General features: G+C 41.3%; 1 protein-coding gene across 9 annotated transcripts in view; it reads right to left on the bottom strand.

Moving 5' to 3' along the window:
* Positions 1-6,150: 6,150 nt before the first annotated feature.
* ARHGEF28 (Rho guanine nucleotide exchange factor 28) overlaps positions 6,151-18,348 on the bottom strand; it is a 309,928-nt gene continuing 297,730 nt past the window's right edge. For all 9 annotated transcript variants that reach the window (XM_022595023.2, XM_089908998.1, XM_089908999.1 and 6 more), the window contains one exon: positions 6,151-7,311. In XM_022595023.2, coding sequence (XP_022450731.2) covers positions 7,148-7,311 — 164 coding nt within the window. In that variant the 3' untranslated portion in view covers positions 6,151-7,147. The remainder of the gene's footprint in view (positions 7,312-18,348) is intronic.

Raw genomic sequence — 18,348 nt, 5'->3', positions numbered from 1 at the left:
CCATGAACGCTGCCAAGGGAAAAGTCAAGCACATCTCTGAGAGCCTCTTTTAGCTCCATGGCCTCTACAGATGCTCTCCTTGACGCTGGCTGTATTTGCGTTTATATTTGAAGCTGTTACGTTAGCGATAGTAAAAAGAAACACTGACAACTCTCCAGAAAACCTGCTCAGACCTTACATATGGTGTTGTGGGGCGTGGTGGTAAAGAGAGCATGGACAAGTGAAGCCAGGCATTTACCCCCAAGTAGTGGTTCAGTCCATACCAGCTCCGTCATTAAATGTTTAACGGGTTGCTAAGAAGAAGTAAACCACTCATCAGAGTTCCAGCTCCTTTGCCTATTCAAAGAAGGAAGCAGTGAAAGGGAAACAACCCAAAACCCACTGAGGAGGGAGAAGAAAAGAATTTAGACAAACTCTTGGGTAAGTGAAAACTCATTTTAGTAGACAAATCAGATCCCTTCTATGATATACATTGGGGCACCCAGTTGAGCCTCTGAACAAGAAGGGGAACTTCCTGAACCTTCCCCAGTGACTGGAACTCTGTGGGGCCTGGGGACATTGGCCCTGGGGATGATGTATCTCCAAACTGAATGAAAGACAAGTCATTGGGGAAGGGAGGGTTGGGGGCTCCTGCGGGAATAAGGGCCAGTTCTCTAATGTAACTATGGTATCTAGTGAAATTAGCAAAGAAAGTATAATCCTTGTTTCTCACCAAGTTCATTCTTCGTCCGCAGACAACTGTCTCTATGAGCTTTTTGGTTGTTGTAAGTAAAACTTCTGACTTTCCTCTCTGCAGAGAGTTTTATTGGTAGGCAGACTAGTAAGATTCAATTAAGGGCATGTTGAAGCTTCTCAGCCATGAAGCTTCTACAAAACTACTGAACCATGGTCCCCCTTCAAGTTACTTCACCCAAAACAATATTCAATGACCAGCTTAAAGGAACGGCTTTGAACTCACAAGCCAGAGGCAGAGAAATGGAATGGAAACAGGATCAGCGTTCTAGTTCTAGTTCTGTCGCCTCTTTGATCTCAGATTTCCAAAGGCTCCTGTCCATCCGCTCATCCCCTCAACTGAATAAGCCTCATGAAGCTCTTACTCTGAGTGCAGCATCATGGCAGGCTTTGTTAGACCATGGACATCTCCCAGGGGAAAGGAAGATGGGCTGTGAAAAACTGAAGCAGTGATGCCCCAGCTAATTTAGCTCAAGCTCGCCTTCCTCCCACCCCTATCACCAGCATGTAATCCCTGCTATCATTTTTAGAGTGGTTACTGTGTGGCGTTTACTGTGCTAGGCTTAACTCATTTAGTTTTCACAACAGTCCTGCAAGGCATGTCTATTATTATCCCCTTTCATCGATAAGGGAACTTAGCTCAGAAGCAAGGTTGCGGGATTGTGCAACTCCAAGAGATCCCATTCACGCTGGATTCCACGAGCAAATCCAGACAATGTAAGTGGCGTTGTGTGACCCTGTGGGCCTAGGGAATTTCAGTAAGCAAAGCCCAAGTCTGGTTTTTCCATACCTTTTCACTGCCTCTGTCACGCTTAGTAGAGGGAGCTCTGTGCCTGACAGGCTGTCGGGAAAGAACATGGTGGACTCTTGGTGGTAATCACAGGATCACTGTGGACTCTTTCTTCCATGTGTCCTCTCTACTCCTTTTTCTTTTCCACAGAGCCTTAAGTGGTAGATGAAGATGGGGTGGGGGGTAAAGCTGATAAAAAAAAAGGCAGGCGGTGGTCAAGATAGTGATATAGGAAGATCCTATGTAGTCACCTCCTCCCCTGGACACACCGAATCTATAGGAGCATATGGAACAATTTTCTCTGAAAAAGACCTAGACTAGCAAAACAGCTCCACCACGTCAGAAAACAAGAAAAGGCTCACACGGAGGCGAGTCGGAGAGGCTGAGATGTGGTCTCACCCTAAATCCCCAGCACGGCAACCCACCATCTGGATGGAACTCACAGGCTTCTCCCCAAGGAACGAAGGGTTCATCCCTCACATCAGGCACGCCAATTTTTGATAGCAGCACTTGACAAGTCCCCCAGACACCTGGCTTGAAAACCAGTGGGGCTCACAACCCCAAGACCCAAAGGGCTGTAGGGACCTGAGGACCAGCTTTTAAAGGGCTTCAGCCTCACTCTCTCCAGGGCCCGGTGCGGAAGCAGCCCTTTGAGAAGCGCACAGACTTTATGTGAAAAAGATTCATGTGCTGATCTTAAAGCCTCAGCCTACAGGGCGGAGCCCCGTACTTTTCCGGAATGGGGATGGAGACGCTGGCACTCCCTAAAGCCAGTGGAGTCCAGTTGTTTTACCCTCTGCAGGTGCCGCCTCCCCTCCGGCTGGCACCTCCCTAAAGCCGACTCCCCTCTCCCTGCACTAGCTTCTCCCACGGGGGTGCCCCAGGCTTTTGCAGATGCAGCCCAGGGGAACAGAGGCAGGGATGCCACCATCTTTGCACCCTCCCTCTGCCTGGCTCCAGCTCACCGGTATCCCCCAGAAAGGAGTTGATACACTCTTCTGGCACCCTAGTTTTTGCAACTGTCATCCAGAGGACACCTCCAGATCGCCCGGCTCTCTTGGCCAGCAGCAGGGCTTTTGCTTGCGTTCCCATAGCACTGTATGTATTTTACTGTATTTATATATTTTAAAGCTGCTGCCTGAGGGTCTGGCTTTGTAAACAGCCTAAATCTAGGTGCTGACTGAGGTCCCCCCGCCCACCTTTAGGACAGATAGGTCTTGGCACACCTCAAATACTGGGAGCCACGAAAAATAAAATAGGCTGCTTGGGCGATCATGAAGGTTAGGGAGATAACCAAAAGCTAGGGCAGGTTTGAACAATAAGGTTCATCTCCTACAACAAGAGCAATCCTGCAAGATCTGGAGAGGTGGCTGTCTCATCTAATATACAGAAACCCCACAGAGTCAGGTAAAAGGAGAAAAGAGGAATATGTTCCAAAGGAAAGAAAAGATAAAACCTTAGGAAGAAAACTTTACTGAAACAGAGATAAGAAAATAAAGCAGAAGAGCAAAGTGAGACTTCTTCCCTCCCCATCACCACTTTATTCCTCCACTTAAAACTCTGCTTCCTCTCTTCCAATAAGCATCTTCAGGTAGCCCCCAGGAACCCCTTTACTTTTGGTTTCTTGTGGCTTAGGATCAGTAGGTAGATACCCAACTGGCCATTTGACCACAACCCAGTTGCTTTATGGTGGAGGTGGATGTGAAAGGGTGAGGGGACATAGTGTCATCATTCTGCCCAGCGCTCAGCAAGCCAAAATGCTGAGACGCCAAGGTTTGCAGCAAAGAGAGGGCTTATTCGCAAGGCCACCAAGGGAGAAGCACGAAAGAGCGCATCTCAAATCCACCTCCCAGAAAAGCAAAGGGCTTAGGGGGTTGGGCTATTTATGGGATAACAAAGAGGCAGGGCTGGCAAAGGCGTGGGGAGCGTGGGGAAAGGATTGGAAAAATCTGCAGTAATCATGGCTCTGCTCAGGTGTAACTAAGCTCCAGGGCTCTGCACGTTCTAAAACGGAGACGCTTGGCACGCTCTGAGGGTGGAGTTTTCAGCCCCCTGACGTCAAAAGGTCACGGAGCGGACACTCACGCATGCCCAGTTGGAGGGTCCTGGTCCTATCCAGTCTTAACCAGGCAGCTCCAACTAGACACAGCTGACTCCAATTCCCGGAGAACAACTGGGGCAAACATCTTGTTTATGCTCTGTGCCACCTGGAGGACAGGCAAGTCTTTTGTAGATGACCTTGATTAGTGAAGGCAGGTGAAATGGATTTGACTAATGCTTCCCCAGGGTTTCAGCAGTCCTCCATAAGACAGCTCTCTATGGAACCTGATCAGTTACCAAGTTGAGAGAGACACTTCCATGTTTTCCACCACTTGTACCAGAGTGCTTGGAAGAGTCCAAGATAGATGGATTTTCTCCCTGGACACCTTGATCCAGAGGGGAGAGACACATTCTGCAGTACCTCCAAATGTGTACTCCAGTGGTCGTTTCTTTTGTGTCTCTGGACTTTTGCTTGGGTTTCTCTCCTTACTCGGAAAGTCTCTTCCACACCCTCTGACTCTATTTCAAGCCTCAGGCATCTTCTACTTTAGGACAACTCCCTTCATTCCACATATTACTGGCCCCAACATGCCCTTTCTCTGAGCTCCCATGGTGATCTGTATTTCTCAGTTATCTGTTCATGTGTTTGTCTTTTCCAACAATTTGCAGGCATATTCATCTTTACAGGCTTCCTAACAGATTGTTTGGCCTTTAGCAGAGGGTCAATAAATGTTTATTGAATGAGTTGAATGGAGGTTTAGAGATGCAAATGAGTTGAAAGCTAACCTTATGAAGCCTTAGTCCACTCCTATAGCTAGCCATCTCCAGGCACCTGACCCCTCTATTCACTGTTTCTGGCTGTGCAGGTGCAATCTGCCTAAGGACTGGGACCAGGCTGACCAATTATTAAAAAAAGCTTATGGTATGATAATAGCTAGCATATGTTGAGTGATTGCTATGCCCCAGGTACTGTTCTAAACACATTGCATAATCATTTAATTCTCACAGTTCTGTAAGGTAATCATCCCTGCTTTACAGATGAGGAACCTAAGACCTAGAGAGGTAAGTGACAGGCCAAGGACACAGCCAGGAAGTGGAAGGTCTGGCTCCAGAATACTCCACTGCTATGCCTCTCTCATTGAGGAAGACAGCGATGGCTGAACCTTAAAAACCTCAGTTTGATCCTGAGTTTGAATGGTGTGTCCTAGGTCATAAGAAGGAAAACATACTCCTTTTCGCTTTTCGCTAATCCCACGATTTCAGCTTGCTCACCTTCTTCATTTTATATAGCCCTTACACACAACATCACCACCACCACCACCTCTGCAGCGATTATCTTTCCCCTTTTCTGAATGAGCAGGGCTCCATTTGCGAGTGGGCTGGAAGTGTCGCAGGAAGGACTCCAGCAATTATGCAGCCCTGATGAAGTGCAGAGAAGCTTGGACTACAAATGAGATGCACATGAATTTATGAAACCTGGAAGGAACAGGGCAAAAATGTTGTTTTCCTTTCTGCAACAAATCTCTAAAGGGATGAAGGTTTCCTTAAGATCTTCAATCGGTAGGAAACTTATTTATGATGCTGAGAAACAGGGTGGTTTTCTCCTCAGATGAGTGAATTTCTGTTAGAGCCACAGGGTGAATTCCACGAGATCTGAGCTCATTACATAGCGAGGACAAAGTGAAAAGGAAGAACTTATCCAGAAAGTGTTGAGACTTAGATTCAGTTAAGAAGTCATAATATTAAATTAAAAAATTACCAAGAGGAATCTATGAATAGAGATTTATCAAATAATGCTGAAGCTTCCCCTGGGTGGCTACACAGAGCCCCAGAGTTTGCAGGGCTTGAAAATCAACCGAGCACATGTATTTTTAAAGAACTCCATGGGGATTTTGAACATCTTGACCTATTTTCACGTATGGTTATTTCCATAGCCTATGTCAGGAAAAACGGAAAGATATTTATAGTGATCAGAGCAAGGATTTATACTGAAATATCTATATGCTTTTTATTTGAAGGATAGAGAATTCTGGAATAGACATTATTGGAGAGAGAGGGAAGACAGATCTTTCTCTCTAGATATCTTTAGGAATAGAAGATGCACCTTATAATTTAGGAGTTCATCTTGGAGATGGAGAAACTGATTAAAATTTTAACAAGCTATCATCCATTCTGTGAAAATTTGTCTCTGAATCTGTTAATACGATTGTGACCAAAATGGCCAGAAGAGACAAGAGTCAGAAAAAAGAGTGTCCCCCAAAAGTTTTTTTTTTAAAAACTCAGATTAGACTTGCCCAAGTGAAAATATAGGTTACTTATTCCACTGGTAACTTAAGTGGGAAAAAAACATAACGGAACCAGGGTGAATTTTTTTCTCTTCCTATCACAGCTCCCTCCTGGTAAGTGTTGCAAGCCTGGGTGAATTTAGTATTCCTCCTTTATTTTCATTTTTAATAAAGGGAGATTGTGTTTGAGTGTGAAATGTGTATTTTACTATGGTTCTAAACAGTTTTAAAATTTCAAAGTAAACTAGCAAGGGAATAGATATTTATTGACACTGACCAAAACATACACAAATACTTCTGAAGAACAAACTGAAAACATTTCCTGGTTTATTTTCTCACACAGAGACCCATAGTACCCTGAAAGCAAGATGTGCCAGTTTTCCTTTGTGGAAAAGCACATTCAGGCAGCAAGCTTCACCGAGAGAGCAGTTTTTGTCCTTCAGTAACTGCTGGGCAGCGATCCCTCCAGTGAGTGGTGGTCTTTGGTGCTCCCGGGACCAAAAGGAGGCAGGGCCAGCTGAGAGAAGCAAGGGCTAATAAAGTCTTACTTCGGTAGCAAAGTGTTGCTACTAAACTTTACCTCGAACCGACTTGCTGGGGCCGTGCCTCTGGGCTGTGTTGAAAGATGCTGCTGAACTATGACTTCAAAGCCCACAAGCATTAGGACCACGAAGGTGCATCTGAACAGTCTCTGCCCCAGGTCCCAAGAGTCCAGATTGTGTCCACAGCAGAGCGGCCACCCAGTTAGGACAGGGGTCCAAATAGGGTACCTCTGTCGCTTGGTGACTGTGACAGCTCACCACCAGGGGTGACCCCTTTGATGTCCCAAAGACTAGCTAAGAAAAGCTCTTTTCCACATCCTCCTGGCCTTTGAGGGCCCTGAGGTCACGCCTCCTGATCAGCTGTTGTGATTGTGAAAATTTGCCAATTACATCACTCTTTCCATCCACAGTGCTTCACCTAGATCTTAAAAGGCATTTCAAAAAGCAAATGATCCCGTAGAAAATACAATATGGAATTTTACTCTAGGGTCATAACGACTTTGAACATATTTCTGCTTATCTAAGTTAATTTCTCCTCCAGGAGTCTGGAATTAGGTGTGATAAGTTAATGATGATACAAACAGAGTTGTTTTCAATAATTTAATTATTAGACTCATGCCCCCAAAATAAACTTGCACGAAATATTAAACATTACTCCTAAAGCAATTTGGACACAGTCACACACACATCAGGAAAGGAAAAAAAAATTCTCCCCCAAATGCCTGTATTTTGTTTCATTTGGAAAAATAACAACACAATTAGAGGTAAACAATAGTTTCTTCTGCTCCATCTCCAGTTTCGCCGTCTTGTCTGGTTACTCTCTGTAGATTTAGCTTTGCTTCCGCTATGAACGTCTGCAGCTGAGGGCCATGAGGATTTGAGTCCTGGGGGGGCGGGCATGCAGTCTGAGAGAGGTCCAAATCTGCAACAAACAGACAGCACAGGTCACAGGAGAGTCAGCTTGAGACCTGCAAGTCAGGTGAAACTAGGAGTCAGAGTCAGAGCCCTCGAAGATTGGGAAATGCTGTGGCCATAGAGCTAGCCACGGAGAGAATGACGAGTCCAGTGAGAAAGGAATGAAATGGATATCTAATGATTTAATCAAAATCACTAAAATGGTTGGTTGGGTGTACAAACATCTCCTGTGGCTAAAAATAACCTTTACAAAATACTCCCAGCAAAACCGTCAAACAAAAACTTGTTACCATCTGTGGGCTATTCAAACACTGCACCTGCTGAGAAGGGGGTGCCCAGTTATTTTTTAAAATGGGTTCAACGTCTTAGAAGTAGTTACCTACTCCAGCTGTGTGCAATAAGCCATATTTGCATCTGCACCGCATCTTCCCTCAGAGTAACTCAAAGTCAAGAACTGATCTGGAAGACTCAAATAAGGTACCTGGGACTTTCCTGATATGGGGAGAGGGAAGGGGAGAAAGGAGATGAAGGATGGAGACCCTCCAGCCTCACCATTATGCAAATCTGTTAACAACACACAAATCACTTAGCAAAAGGAACCAGGTTCCTGGGGGAAATCATTCTGGTAACAACTGACTGGGTTTGTTATTTTTCTGGTTACCTAGCAACAGCAGGGCACAGCCCATTTCCCCTTTTCTGATAAAACCCTCTAATACATGGTTTAAAGGAAAGGCAAAGGGGGATTTTGATTTGAAAAAAAAGCAAGGTTGTTGCTGCAAACCATATTCTCTGCATTGCTCCACTGACCATCCTCCCGGAAGCTTAGCTATGTGGGAAAATTACAAATAACCAGCTTCAGTTGGAGCAAAAAGCAGTCTACATGGAAACCCAGGTGGGGAAGATGCAGAGCCCTGAGGCCCACCTGTTCTTTTTTCAGTCATTAACAAGAGGTCATTCTAATCCTTGCCACATTTTATTCAAAGGCTCTATTATTTAGATGGATACACATAACTGCTAGCACTCTGATGACAAAAATGCTTGTAATTTTTACGCTCCTGACAAGGATCTTTGGTTACTAGCGAAGACAGGAAGCAAGGCCTGGCTAGAATGAAGAGCAAAATGTCCTCACAGGGCTCCACCTTCAGGGATGCGGCTTCCTTTGCTACACCCCCTTTCATCACTTCTTCCAGTAGGAGGCAGAGCCAGCGGGAGAGGGGCAGCCAGGGCCGCAGGAAGTAGACATGGGTCACCTGGAGGAGCTGACCTGTGCCTCCAAAGCCAGCCCAGGAGGACCCTGGGGGGAGGGGAGGGGAGAGGTGGGGAGGAGAAGGGAGGGGAGAACATGGAAGGGAGGGGAGGAGAGGGAAGGGGGAAGGGAAAGGAGGGGAGGGGAAGGGAGGGGTTGGGGAAAGGAGGTGAGGCTGCACTCCACAGCTCTGCTCAAAGGTTTAGGCCATCCCTAACTCTAGGTATCAATGGGGCACAAAGAAAAAAATCCATTTACATTGGGGTGACTTGATTCTGTTGATCCTAATCCCGTACCTCAAATATTGGGCTCTCACTCACTACTGAAAACATGACTACTGAAAATGCCTCTAAATCCATGTGTACGGTGCCTTCTCTGGGCACAGCAGCTGTTCCAGGCCTTTTACAGTCATCATCTCCTTAAGCCTCAAAATGTTGTAACGCACAATTTACAGATTGGGAAACTGAGGCTCAGGCTAAATTCTCGCCCATCGTGCATCTAGGAAGTAATCCAGATTTGAACTCAGAGGATCATTCCCACTTGCTCATCTGCTCAAGATTCTCATGGTCCCCATTTCTTGTTGTGCTGGAAATGACTTGACCATCTTTGCAGAATTAAGACACCCTGGATGTGTGATGCTTAACCTCCCTAAGTACCAAATTTTGAACACTTACCAAAAAAAGAAAGAAAAAAGACATTCTGAGCTCCTCCAAACCGAACCGACACAGTAATTACTATAAAATTAGGAACCTCCCTCATTCAATCAGGTAAACACACAAAAAAACCCAGGCAATGATTTCACTATCTGGGCAATACAGATCAACCTAGAATGTTCTCTGTCCTTCGCCTGTCTGTGGTCATCACACATTTTCACACTTTTAACTCCTTTTCCTAGCCATTGAAATAAAACCATTTCACCTCTAAAAAATAAACATTCCCAGTTAAACTACTGATGTTTAATATTATGCAACCTAAAAAACAAAAACATGCCTCAGAACTTCCATCTAGCAGAGGCTGACAGACTGGAGAACAGTTCACCTCAACCACCAACCACAGCGCTGCCTACTAGCCCACAGAAGGTCCAGCCAGGGTGCAAGAAGCACTACAGGGAGAATGAACAATCATCCATTGAAAGAGGCAGTTGGGACGCGATTGCTGACAAATGTGACAAAGCCGGGCAGAACGGAAGTCCTTAATCCATGTAAGTTTCCTTCCTCTGGGGTATGAAACATGTAGCAAAGAATCCAAAATACTGGTGATTCTAGGCATCTGGGAAGTCCCCTTCATGGTTTCAAGAAAAGACTTGTTCAAAAAGAGCCCAAGAACCAAATACATTTCAGAAAGAATTCTTTTATCTTAAATTGTAGGCTCCAGTTCAGGAAGATAGAGAACCAAGAGTAAACATGGGGGGAGGTTTTTCATTTGTGTGTGAGTATAAGGCAGGCAGAGAGAGAGATTTAATCAGAATTTTTTCAAATAATAAAAATACAGGACAAAAACATCTCCTGGACCCTAAAGTGAATCAATGGCCCACGTTGTAATCCCATATGTATTAATGTTGAGCTTGTGTGTCACCTGGAGGGGAACTCAATTTCTTTCTCCACGTTCCTTCTTGGTTTCTACCTGAACTACTTAGGCAAGGTCAGACAGTCTGTCTTTGAAATTAGAAACCGTTCTGTGATTTCTGATTTTATTACTCCATTTCAACCCTGAAAGGACTCCAGCTCAGCAACTGTATATTTCTCAAGGTCAGCCACCTTCTTCCACACGCTCTACCCTAGAGAGTATGATCGTCATATAGAACCCTAAACTGAAAAAACATTTGTTAAAATAAACCCTCGTTGATTCAGAAAGCAGAATTCTTGGGGAGTAGAATTAATCATCCAATTTTATTTGTGATCAAAATGCCTGTAAATTACTGGAAATAAAAATAGAATACCTCTTTTTTTGTGGAGAAAAGAACCCTCTTGTACTGTTGGTAGGAATGTAAATTGATACAGCCACTATGGAGAACAGTATGGAGGTTCCTTAAAAACCTAAAAATAGAATTACCGTATGACCCAGCAATCCCACTACTGGGTATATATCCAGAGAAAACCATAATTCAAAAAGACACACATGCACCCCAATGTTTGTTGGGGTTATTGCAGCATTATTTACAATAGCAATGTCATGGAAGCAACTAAATGCCCATCGACAGACGAATGGATAAAGAAGATATGGTACATACATACAATGGAATATTACTCAGCCATAAAAAGGAACAAAATTGGGTCGTTTGTTGAGACGTGGATGGATCTAGAGACTGTCATACAGAGTGAAGTCAGAAAGAGAAAAACAAATATCGTATATTAACGCATATATGTGGATCCTAGAAAAATGGTACAAATGAACCGGTTTGCAGGGCAGAAATTGAGACACAGATGTAGAGAACAAACATATGGACACCAAGGGGGGAAAGTGGTGGGGGGTTGGGGTGTGTGTGATGAATTGGGCGATTGGGATTGACATGTATACACTAATACATATAAAATGGATAACTAATAAGAACCTGCTGTATAAAAAAATAAATAAAATAAAATTCAGAAATTAAAAAAAAACAGAATACCTCATTTTTTAATAAGCAAAGAAATATTAACACAATCATAATTTGGTCAGATAAAAAACCAAATGCTCTTATGATGAAACAAAACTTCAAACTACAAAGAACCTTTTAATCTACTGTCTCAACACAACTGTCCCTCTTAGTTGACATAAAAGAAATAATTTGATCCTTCCCATACCTCTGGAAACTCAACAGAGTGAGCATTATTAACCTTAAAATAAGGACAAATAGGCTAAAACACATCAAAGCCTAGCTAAACCAAGTGGAGAAGTAGAATCTTGATGCACGTTTTTTTTTTCCTATTTAGCTGAACTTTTCTTCACAGCCTAAAACTTATTCCTTCACAAGAAATTTCCTCAGTCTCACTGTAGGGTCTAAGTCAGTCTTCTCATGAAGTTTCTAAAAATGATAAGTATACACATTTTGGCTGGTCCTATCCCCTTTGTCTTATGGGCGGGGGGCAGAAAACACCCAGGCCATGGGCTGTATGATGTGCTGATACCCAGAGACAGTTCCCCAAATCCCCCTATTTTTAGCCCTTCATTGTAGCCTTGAAGGGCTAAAAATGCATTTGTTGACATTTGCATTTATCATTTTCACACTTTGCTCACCTGCTATTGGAATTTCAAACTATGAAGGAAGAGAATGTGGGATCTGGATGACATACAACCATAGTGATTGGCACCTGAAAAGCTGACACCAGCGGGAAGAAAAATTGGCCTTCCCTGCATCAGCTCACCATCATTATTATTCTTTTGAGTCAACTGGATAATTGGTTATTTGCAAGACCAGACTGTAAAGTCAAGGTGTAAAATGCAACCACGTGTCACACTGAAAATGAATGAAGTGCCTCCCAAGCTGAGAAGTGAATGAAATCTTTTAAACCACAAGGTCAATGTAACCTTGGGCGGGTCACTTCCGCTCTCTGGGCTTCAGTTCATGAAGGATTGAACTGAAATCATCATTCAGGCCTCTTAAACTTCTTATACTGTAGAAGAATGTTTACACCTGTGTTTTGGCTCAGTAATGCACCAAATACTATTCTAGAAGTGCAACAAGTGAATGCATTTTTCAACTGCTTTCTGCTCAAGGAATACAAATGTATTACCTTAAGTTGCATTTAAAATAATGTTTTAAGGGTAATTTCCGGATATATGCCCCACCCTTCTACTTTCAGTCTTCCCTACAACACGTATTTGAGTTGAGCCCACACAGCCCTCAGAGCACAGGATTTGGAAAGCTACCTAATGAGTGGAAGATAAGGTCCACGGTCAAAATCTACACTTGATCTTCCCTTCTATGAACAGCAAACCTAACAGTAGTTTGTCATAAAGAAAGCGGTTGCCTATTGTTTTAAAACATTTAATTCATGTAGTCTTTGCCTTTTTCTGGATTTTCTGAACAGAAAAGCATTTTAAATCCTAATAATTTTTAAAGAAAAGCTTTGTTTCAATTTCAAAGCACCAGGATAACTTCCATCATAAACATTAACTGTCCAGGTCTGAATTTAACTCCACATTACCCAATGGCCAGACAGCCAGCAGCCCAGTGCTACAAAAACACGTTAAGTCAATGTTCGGATCATTGATGATGCATGTCAGCCCTCTCCGTGTCTTATCCCAATCCATTCTCCCCAAGAAGACTCACAAAACAGAGCTTCATGTCTCTGGGTCCTGGCTCTGTTCTTGGTTATTTTAATGAAGTGTTCCGACTCATACTCTTTACTACTGTATCCCTCGTGCAAGTTCCTATAATCAAAATTCACACTTTCCTAGAATAACACCACCTCAAACAAATTGTCATTCATATTCCAAGTCTGCAAAATAAGTTGTATTCACCCATTTAATGATCGATTCATGCTTATACTGTGAAACATTTACAAAATTGTTTCCTGATGGCATTACTGGCAATCACTATTTTTTTCTCAGGAGCATTAATGCACAGCATTTTCCTTCTAATGGAAAACACTTAATGTACAAAACTCAACGTGTCCTCAGAGCTAAGGAAAATTTTTCTCCCTCACTGCTTTTGCTCAACTGCATTTCCCATAGTGAGCCACAAACAGCATGTGAGCATCTGGCATAAAAACCAATCTGGATATCTGAAGCCAATGATCTCAATGAGTGTTAGGATTCCCTACATTACTCCTCACGTACCAATCCTGCACCTGAAATAAAATAACCGAAGGGTACTCTGGGGTTGTATACGTGTAAATGTGTAATGTAAGAAAGCAAACTCATAATTTTTTAAAGTTGTGACTGTTAGAGTTGGACTTTATTTTCTTACCAGTAATTAACATATTTGGAATAATCTATGTTGGTTATGTAGGTAACACTGATAAGAAACACAGCAATTGAAGCAATCAATACAATGAAGTTACAATTATGTTAACACAAGATGCATTATGATACGTCAATTGTCTCTGTGTGAACTTTGATTGGCTCTCACACTCTCTCACCCAGAAGGGTGCCTGTGTTACTGAGTCATGACCTTAACATCAGCAAGTCCCACGGGAGAACGGGGCAAGTGCCTCCACCTTCCCCTCTTCTCTGAGATGCACTTCAAAGTGTGTTTCTCTAATCAGGATACTAATAGGCATTAATGATAAAAGAATACAGTGGTCAAGTAAGTTGATGAAACTCTGGGTTAATCAAGTTTCTTTATTGACAAATTCCTCAGAACTTTAATAGGCTCACCTGTATTATTAATCTCTGAAAGGGAAAAACTGTATGTGGCAGGTCCCAAACTCGGGGAGCTTTTTCTCACAGTGTACTTTTCAGTGTTGTGTTCTATGTAATATACTTTGGGGGATAGTACACTAGAGAATAATAAATCTATTATAGACTAAGAAAGAAAGAGACAATAAATGACCAAGATGCCAGAATAAATCAGGGGTGGGAAGCTGGAAATAGGTGAGGTTTTCCAAATTCAGAGACTCTTGACCCTGTATATAACATCTATAGCAGACTCGGGCAATCATCATCAATGACTGCTAAAAGCATTAGGAGAAGAGCTGATGGGGAACTTTATAATGGATGGACAACATCCGAACCCACGGGTCAATCTTACTATCGCAAAGAGAGAAACAGACACCTCAAGCCTCCTGATGGGATGCAAGAGGAAATATACAACATCTACAACATAGGAAACAGACAACTCCATCTATGAAGATTTTTTCATGTCAAAAAATAAAGCCTGCATCTAGTCAAATATCAAATATCTATTCCCAACTACCAGTTTACAGGAAATATAGAGACAGAAGACTCCATTAAGTGACACCACAGGGATGCAATCAGCAAAATCCAGAATGTAGAAAATTTTTCAGGAAATATATTTTTTTCAGAAAAAAAAATGTCTTTTCACCAAATAAGCAACCCAGTCTTTTCAACAAGTTGTAAGATTTTTTTTAAAGGCAAGGGAACTTTAGATTAAAAGACTCGTGAGATATACAAACCAAATGCAATACATGAAATTATTTGGATCCCAATTCAAACAAACCAAGGGAAAAAAAATTGAGACAATCAGAGAAATTCAAGTACTGAGAGTATGATTTTAAGTAAAAACTGTTAAATTTTTTAAGGTGTAATAACGATACCGTGGGGACTTCCCGGGCAGTCCAGTGGTTAAGACCTTGCTTTCCAATGCAGGGGGTGTGGGTTTGATCCCTGGTTGGGTGAGCGAAGATTCCACATGCCTCATGGCCAAAAAAACCAAAACATAGGGCTTCCCTGGTGGCACAGTGGTTGGGAGTCCACCTGCCGATGCAGGGGACACGGGTTTGTGCCCCGGTCCGGGAAGATCCCACATGCCGCGGAGCGGCTGGGCCCGTGAGCCATGGCCGCTGGGCCTGCGTGTCCTAAGCCTGTGCTCCGCAACGGGAGAGGCCACAACAGTGAGAGGCCCGCGTACCGCAAAAAAAAATAAATGATACAGATTCAGGTACAGTCTTTGCTCTTGCCTGGAAAATCTAACATCTCCTCAGTGAAATATAATTCAGAAAAGGTCTCATTTTATACCCTGAGTCCATTTGTCCAGAGCAGTGAATTGATAATGTTCTTTTAGAATTTGGATTCCTATTCTTTAGTCTTCTGAGTTTACTTAAAACTAAAAAGTAACATTTTTTAAGCAATAGGAACTAAAAGATGTACATCTAGTCCAACAATATCTGAGTAAATTTCAGTTCCTAACAACAGTAGGTGTCAACATATAATGTCAAATGAATGAATGAATTAGTGAATACCTTATTCAAAAATTCTACCTACTGTAATTAGAGTTGTGGGAATCACCAATTTGGAATTCTTATGTTTAGAAAGTACCTTACAATTTCATTTATTCTAATCCTTGTCTTCTCAGTAGGAATGAAGCTGAAAATGCAGTCAAGATAGAACTGCATAATAGGGCTTCTCTCTTTAAGCCACTAACATTATTTGACCTTGAGTCAAGCATTCAATTCAAACCTCACACCAATCCACAATAGTAGGTACACTATGGAATATGAAAAGGAGAGCTGAAAACAAACCTAACTTGAAAATGGAACACAACTCAGGAACACAAGAAGCTGAAGAAAACATCCAAAAACCATAATTAACATCTTCAAAAAATTTTTTTAAGATATTTCGGCCACCAAACAAGATTCCATAAAATAGGAACTATAAGAGAACAAGGAAAAATCTCTTAGAAATTAAAAATATGCTGGCTGAATTTTTTAAAAAAATCAATGGAAAAGTAGGAGGTTAAGGATGAGAACATCTCCCAGGAAGTAGAACAAAAACATGAAGAAATGGAAATAAACAGAAAAAAAACCCCAGAAAAATCAGAGGCTCCAAGAGGTCCAATTTATAATTGGAAACAGTTCCAGTAAAGATAAAACTGAAGAGAAGCAATTTTTTGAAGAAGAAAATGTCACAGATTCGAAGGAAAATATATTTCTTGATTGAAAGAGTCTAATGAATAGCCAGTAAAAATGATTTTAACAAAAGATCAGACTAAGGCATATTATAAAATTCATCCAAGAATGAATAAAGTGATAATTCTAGAGGCTTCCTAAAGCACAAACAGGTTACAAACAAAGAATTAGGAATCAGAATGGCATCAGACTTTTTAACAGCAACGCTGAGAAGTGGAAGAATCAAATCCTTCAGAATTCCGAAGGAAAATAATTTGGGTATAGAATTCTAAGCCCAGATATATTATAAAAACCAAGTATAAAAGTAGCAAAAATAAATAAAGGAAATGAAAAAGACATTTCAACTGATTTGGAAAAAAAATCCTTTCATTATTAGGCCTTTTCTTAGGAAGATTTAGAGATATGCTCCAACAAATAAAGGAATATGCCATAAAAGAGAAAGACTGGGATTGAGGACAATAGGATCCAACACAGGAGAGATATGAAGAGATGTCCCAGGTGACAGCTACACTGCTGGCTGGGACAGCAACAAGGGCATATTAGAGTAAGAGGACAGAGAATTCTGGAAGGGAAATTTCCAGGAAGGAAGGTGAAGCTGATAGATTTTGGAATGTGTTGAGTGTGTGTAAAATAACATTGATCAGTTATTGAGAGAAGTATAGGAACTCTGGAGGAAAATATAGGAGGTAGAAAAAAAGTGAGCAAATGAAAAAATAAGGCAGATGGTTAAAGTCTCGGTAGGATAGAACAATGGACATTATTTTTAGTAGCTTCTGTTCATACAGTTGATTTTTCTCCATCTTAAAAGGGCTCAGCTCTCACAAATGTCCTTTTCTAATCTTAAATGTCTACATATAAGTATAAATATGATTTTTCGGAAAACTACTTCTCAAAGTACGAAATATATTGAGCCCATTCAAAAAGAATGAACGTGTCTGTATAATTAAGATTAGAGACTTCTGAAGTTCTAATATCTGCTGTTAGAAAAAAACCTTTATAAACAGGCACTTCAGAGAGGAAGAAACCTAAAAAGCTAATAAATATTAAAAAGGAACTAAATCTCACTGGTAATTAGGGAAGTACAAATTGAAAGAAAGGGGTTACCCATTCCATACCCATGATATCGGCAAATATTGAAAAGCCTAACAATGCTAGGTGTTGGGGAGAATCTGGAGAAGCTCGACCTCTCGTACATTGCTGCTGAGAGTTATACTATACAATTTTAGAGAGAAATCAGTAATACCCAGCGAAACCAAAGACATCCCTACTACTTCTAGGTGTTCATAATCTACATAAGCTCTCACTCATGTGCACAAGGAGATGTGCATAAAACGATGTTTACTGAGAAGCGTTTGTAATACAAAAATATTGGAAACATCCTAATTGCTCATTAGTAAGGTAATGAATATGCTGGTGTTTATTCACATAATGGAAGAGCACACAGCAGTTTAAAATTAACTATTTGTGCTACATGTACAAATGAGTGAAAAAAATAAGTTGCAAATAGACATATACACACACATACACATGGAGTGGGGGAGAAAGGGAAGAAGGGCAGGCTCTTTTATACTATCACTACGTACATATGTATCCATAAACAATATATCATTTTTTGTTTTCCACTACATTTATATGTATCCATAAACGATATGTCATATTTTTGTTTTGTTAAAACAAAAAGTATGTTTATTGATACATATATATGTTTATGGCATAAAAACATACTGTGGAAATGATATACACCAATTACAGGATATTGGATAACTCTGAATAGGAAAAAAGAAAAAGATAAGGGGAAGGGATTTCATATCTAACATTTCTTTTAAATAAAAAAAGGGCAAAGAGATATCTGAAGCAAATATGATATAAAGTTAACATTTGTTAAATGCATGCCTGATACAGATTTTCTGTACTTTTCTGTAAGTTTGAAATTTTCATAATTAAAACTTTTATGTTAAAAAATGCATGAAAATACACAGCAACCAATTGCAATATGTGGTCTTTATTTGCATACTGAGTCCAAAAAACAAGCTGGAAAAAGGACACACGCACTACATTTATAAAACAATTGGAAACTTGAACCCTGACTATATGTTGATATTATGGAAGTTTTGATAATTTTTCCTAGGTATGATAATAGTTTAAAAAAGAGAGCCTTATCTTTCAGAGATACATACTGAAATGTTATGTATCAGTATATGCTTACAGATGATTTTTAGAATTTGCTTCAAAATAGCACAGGGTGTGTGTTGTTGCTGGGCATGGGGGATTGGTGGGTAGGAATCTA

Source organism: Delphinapterus leucas, chromosome 3 (assembly GCF_059928025.1).
Source record: "Delphinapterus leucas isolate spDelLeu-1000000601 "Yukka" chromosome 3, BTC_Dleu_Yukka2, whole genome shotgun sequence".
Lineage (NCBI taxonomy): Eukaryota > Metazoa > Chordata > Mammalia > Artiodactyla > Monodontidae > Delphinapterus > Delphinapterus leucas.
Note: the sequence above shows the minus strand (reverse complement) of the source record. Positions and strands in the feature narration are given on the sequence as shown.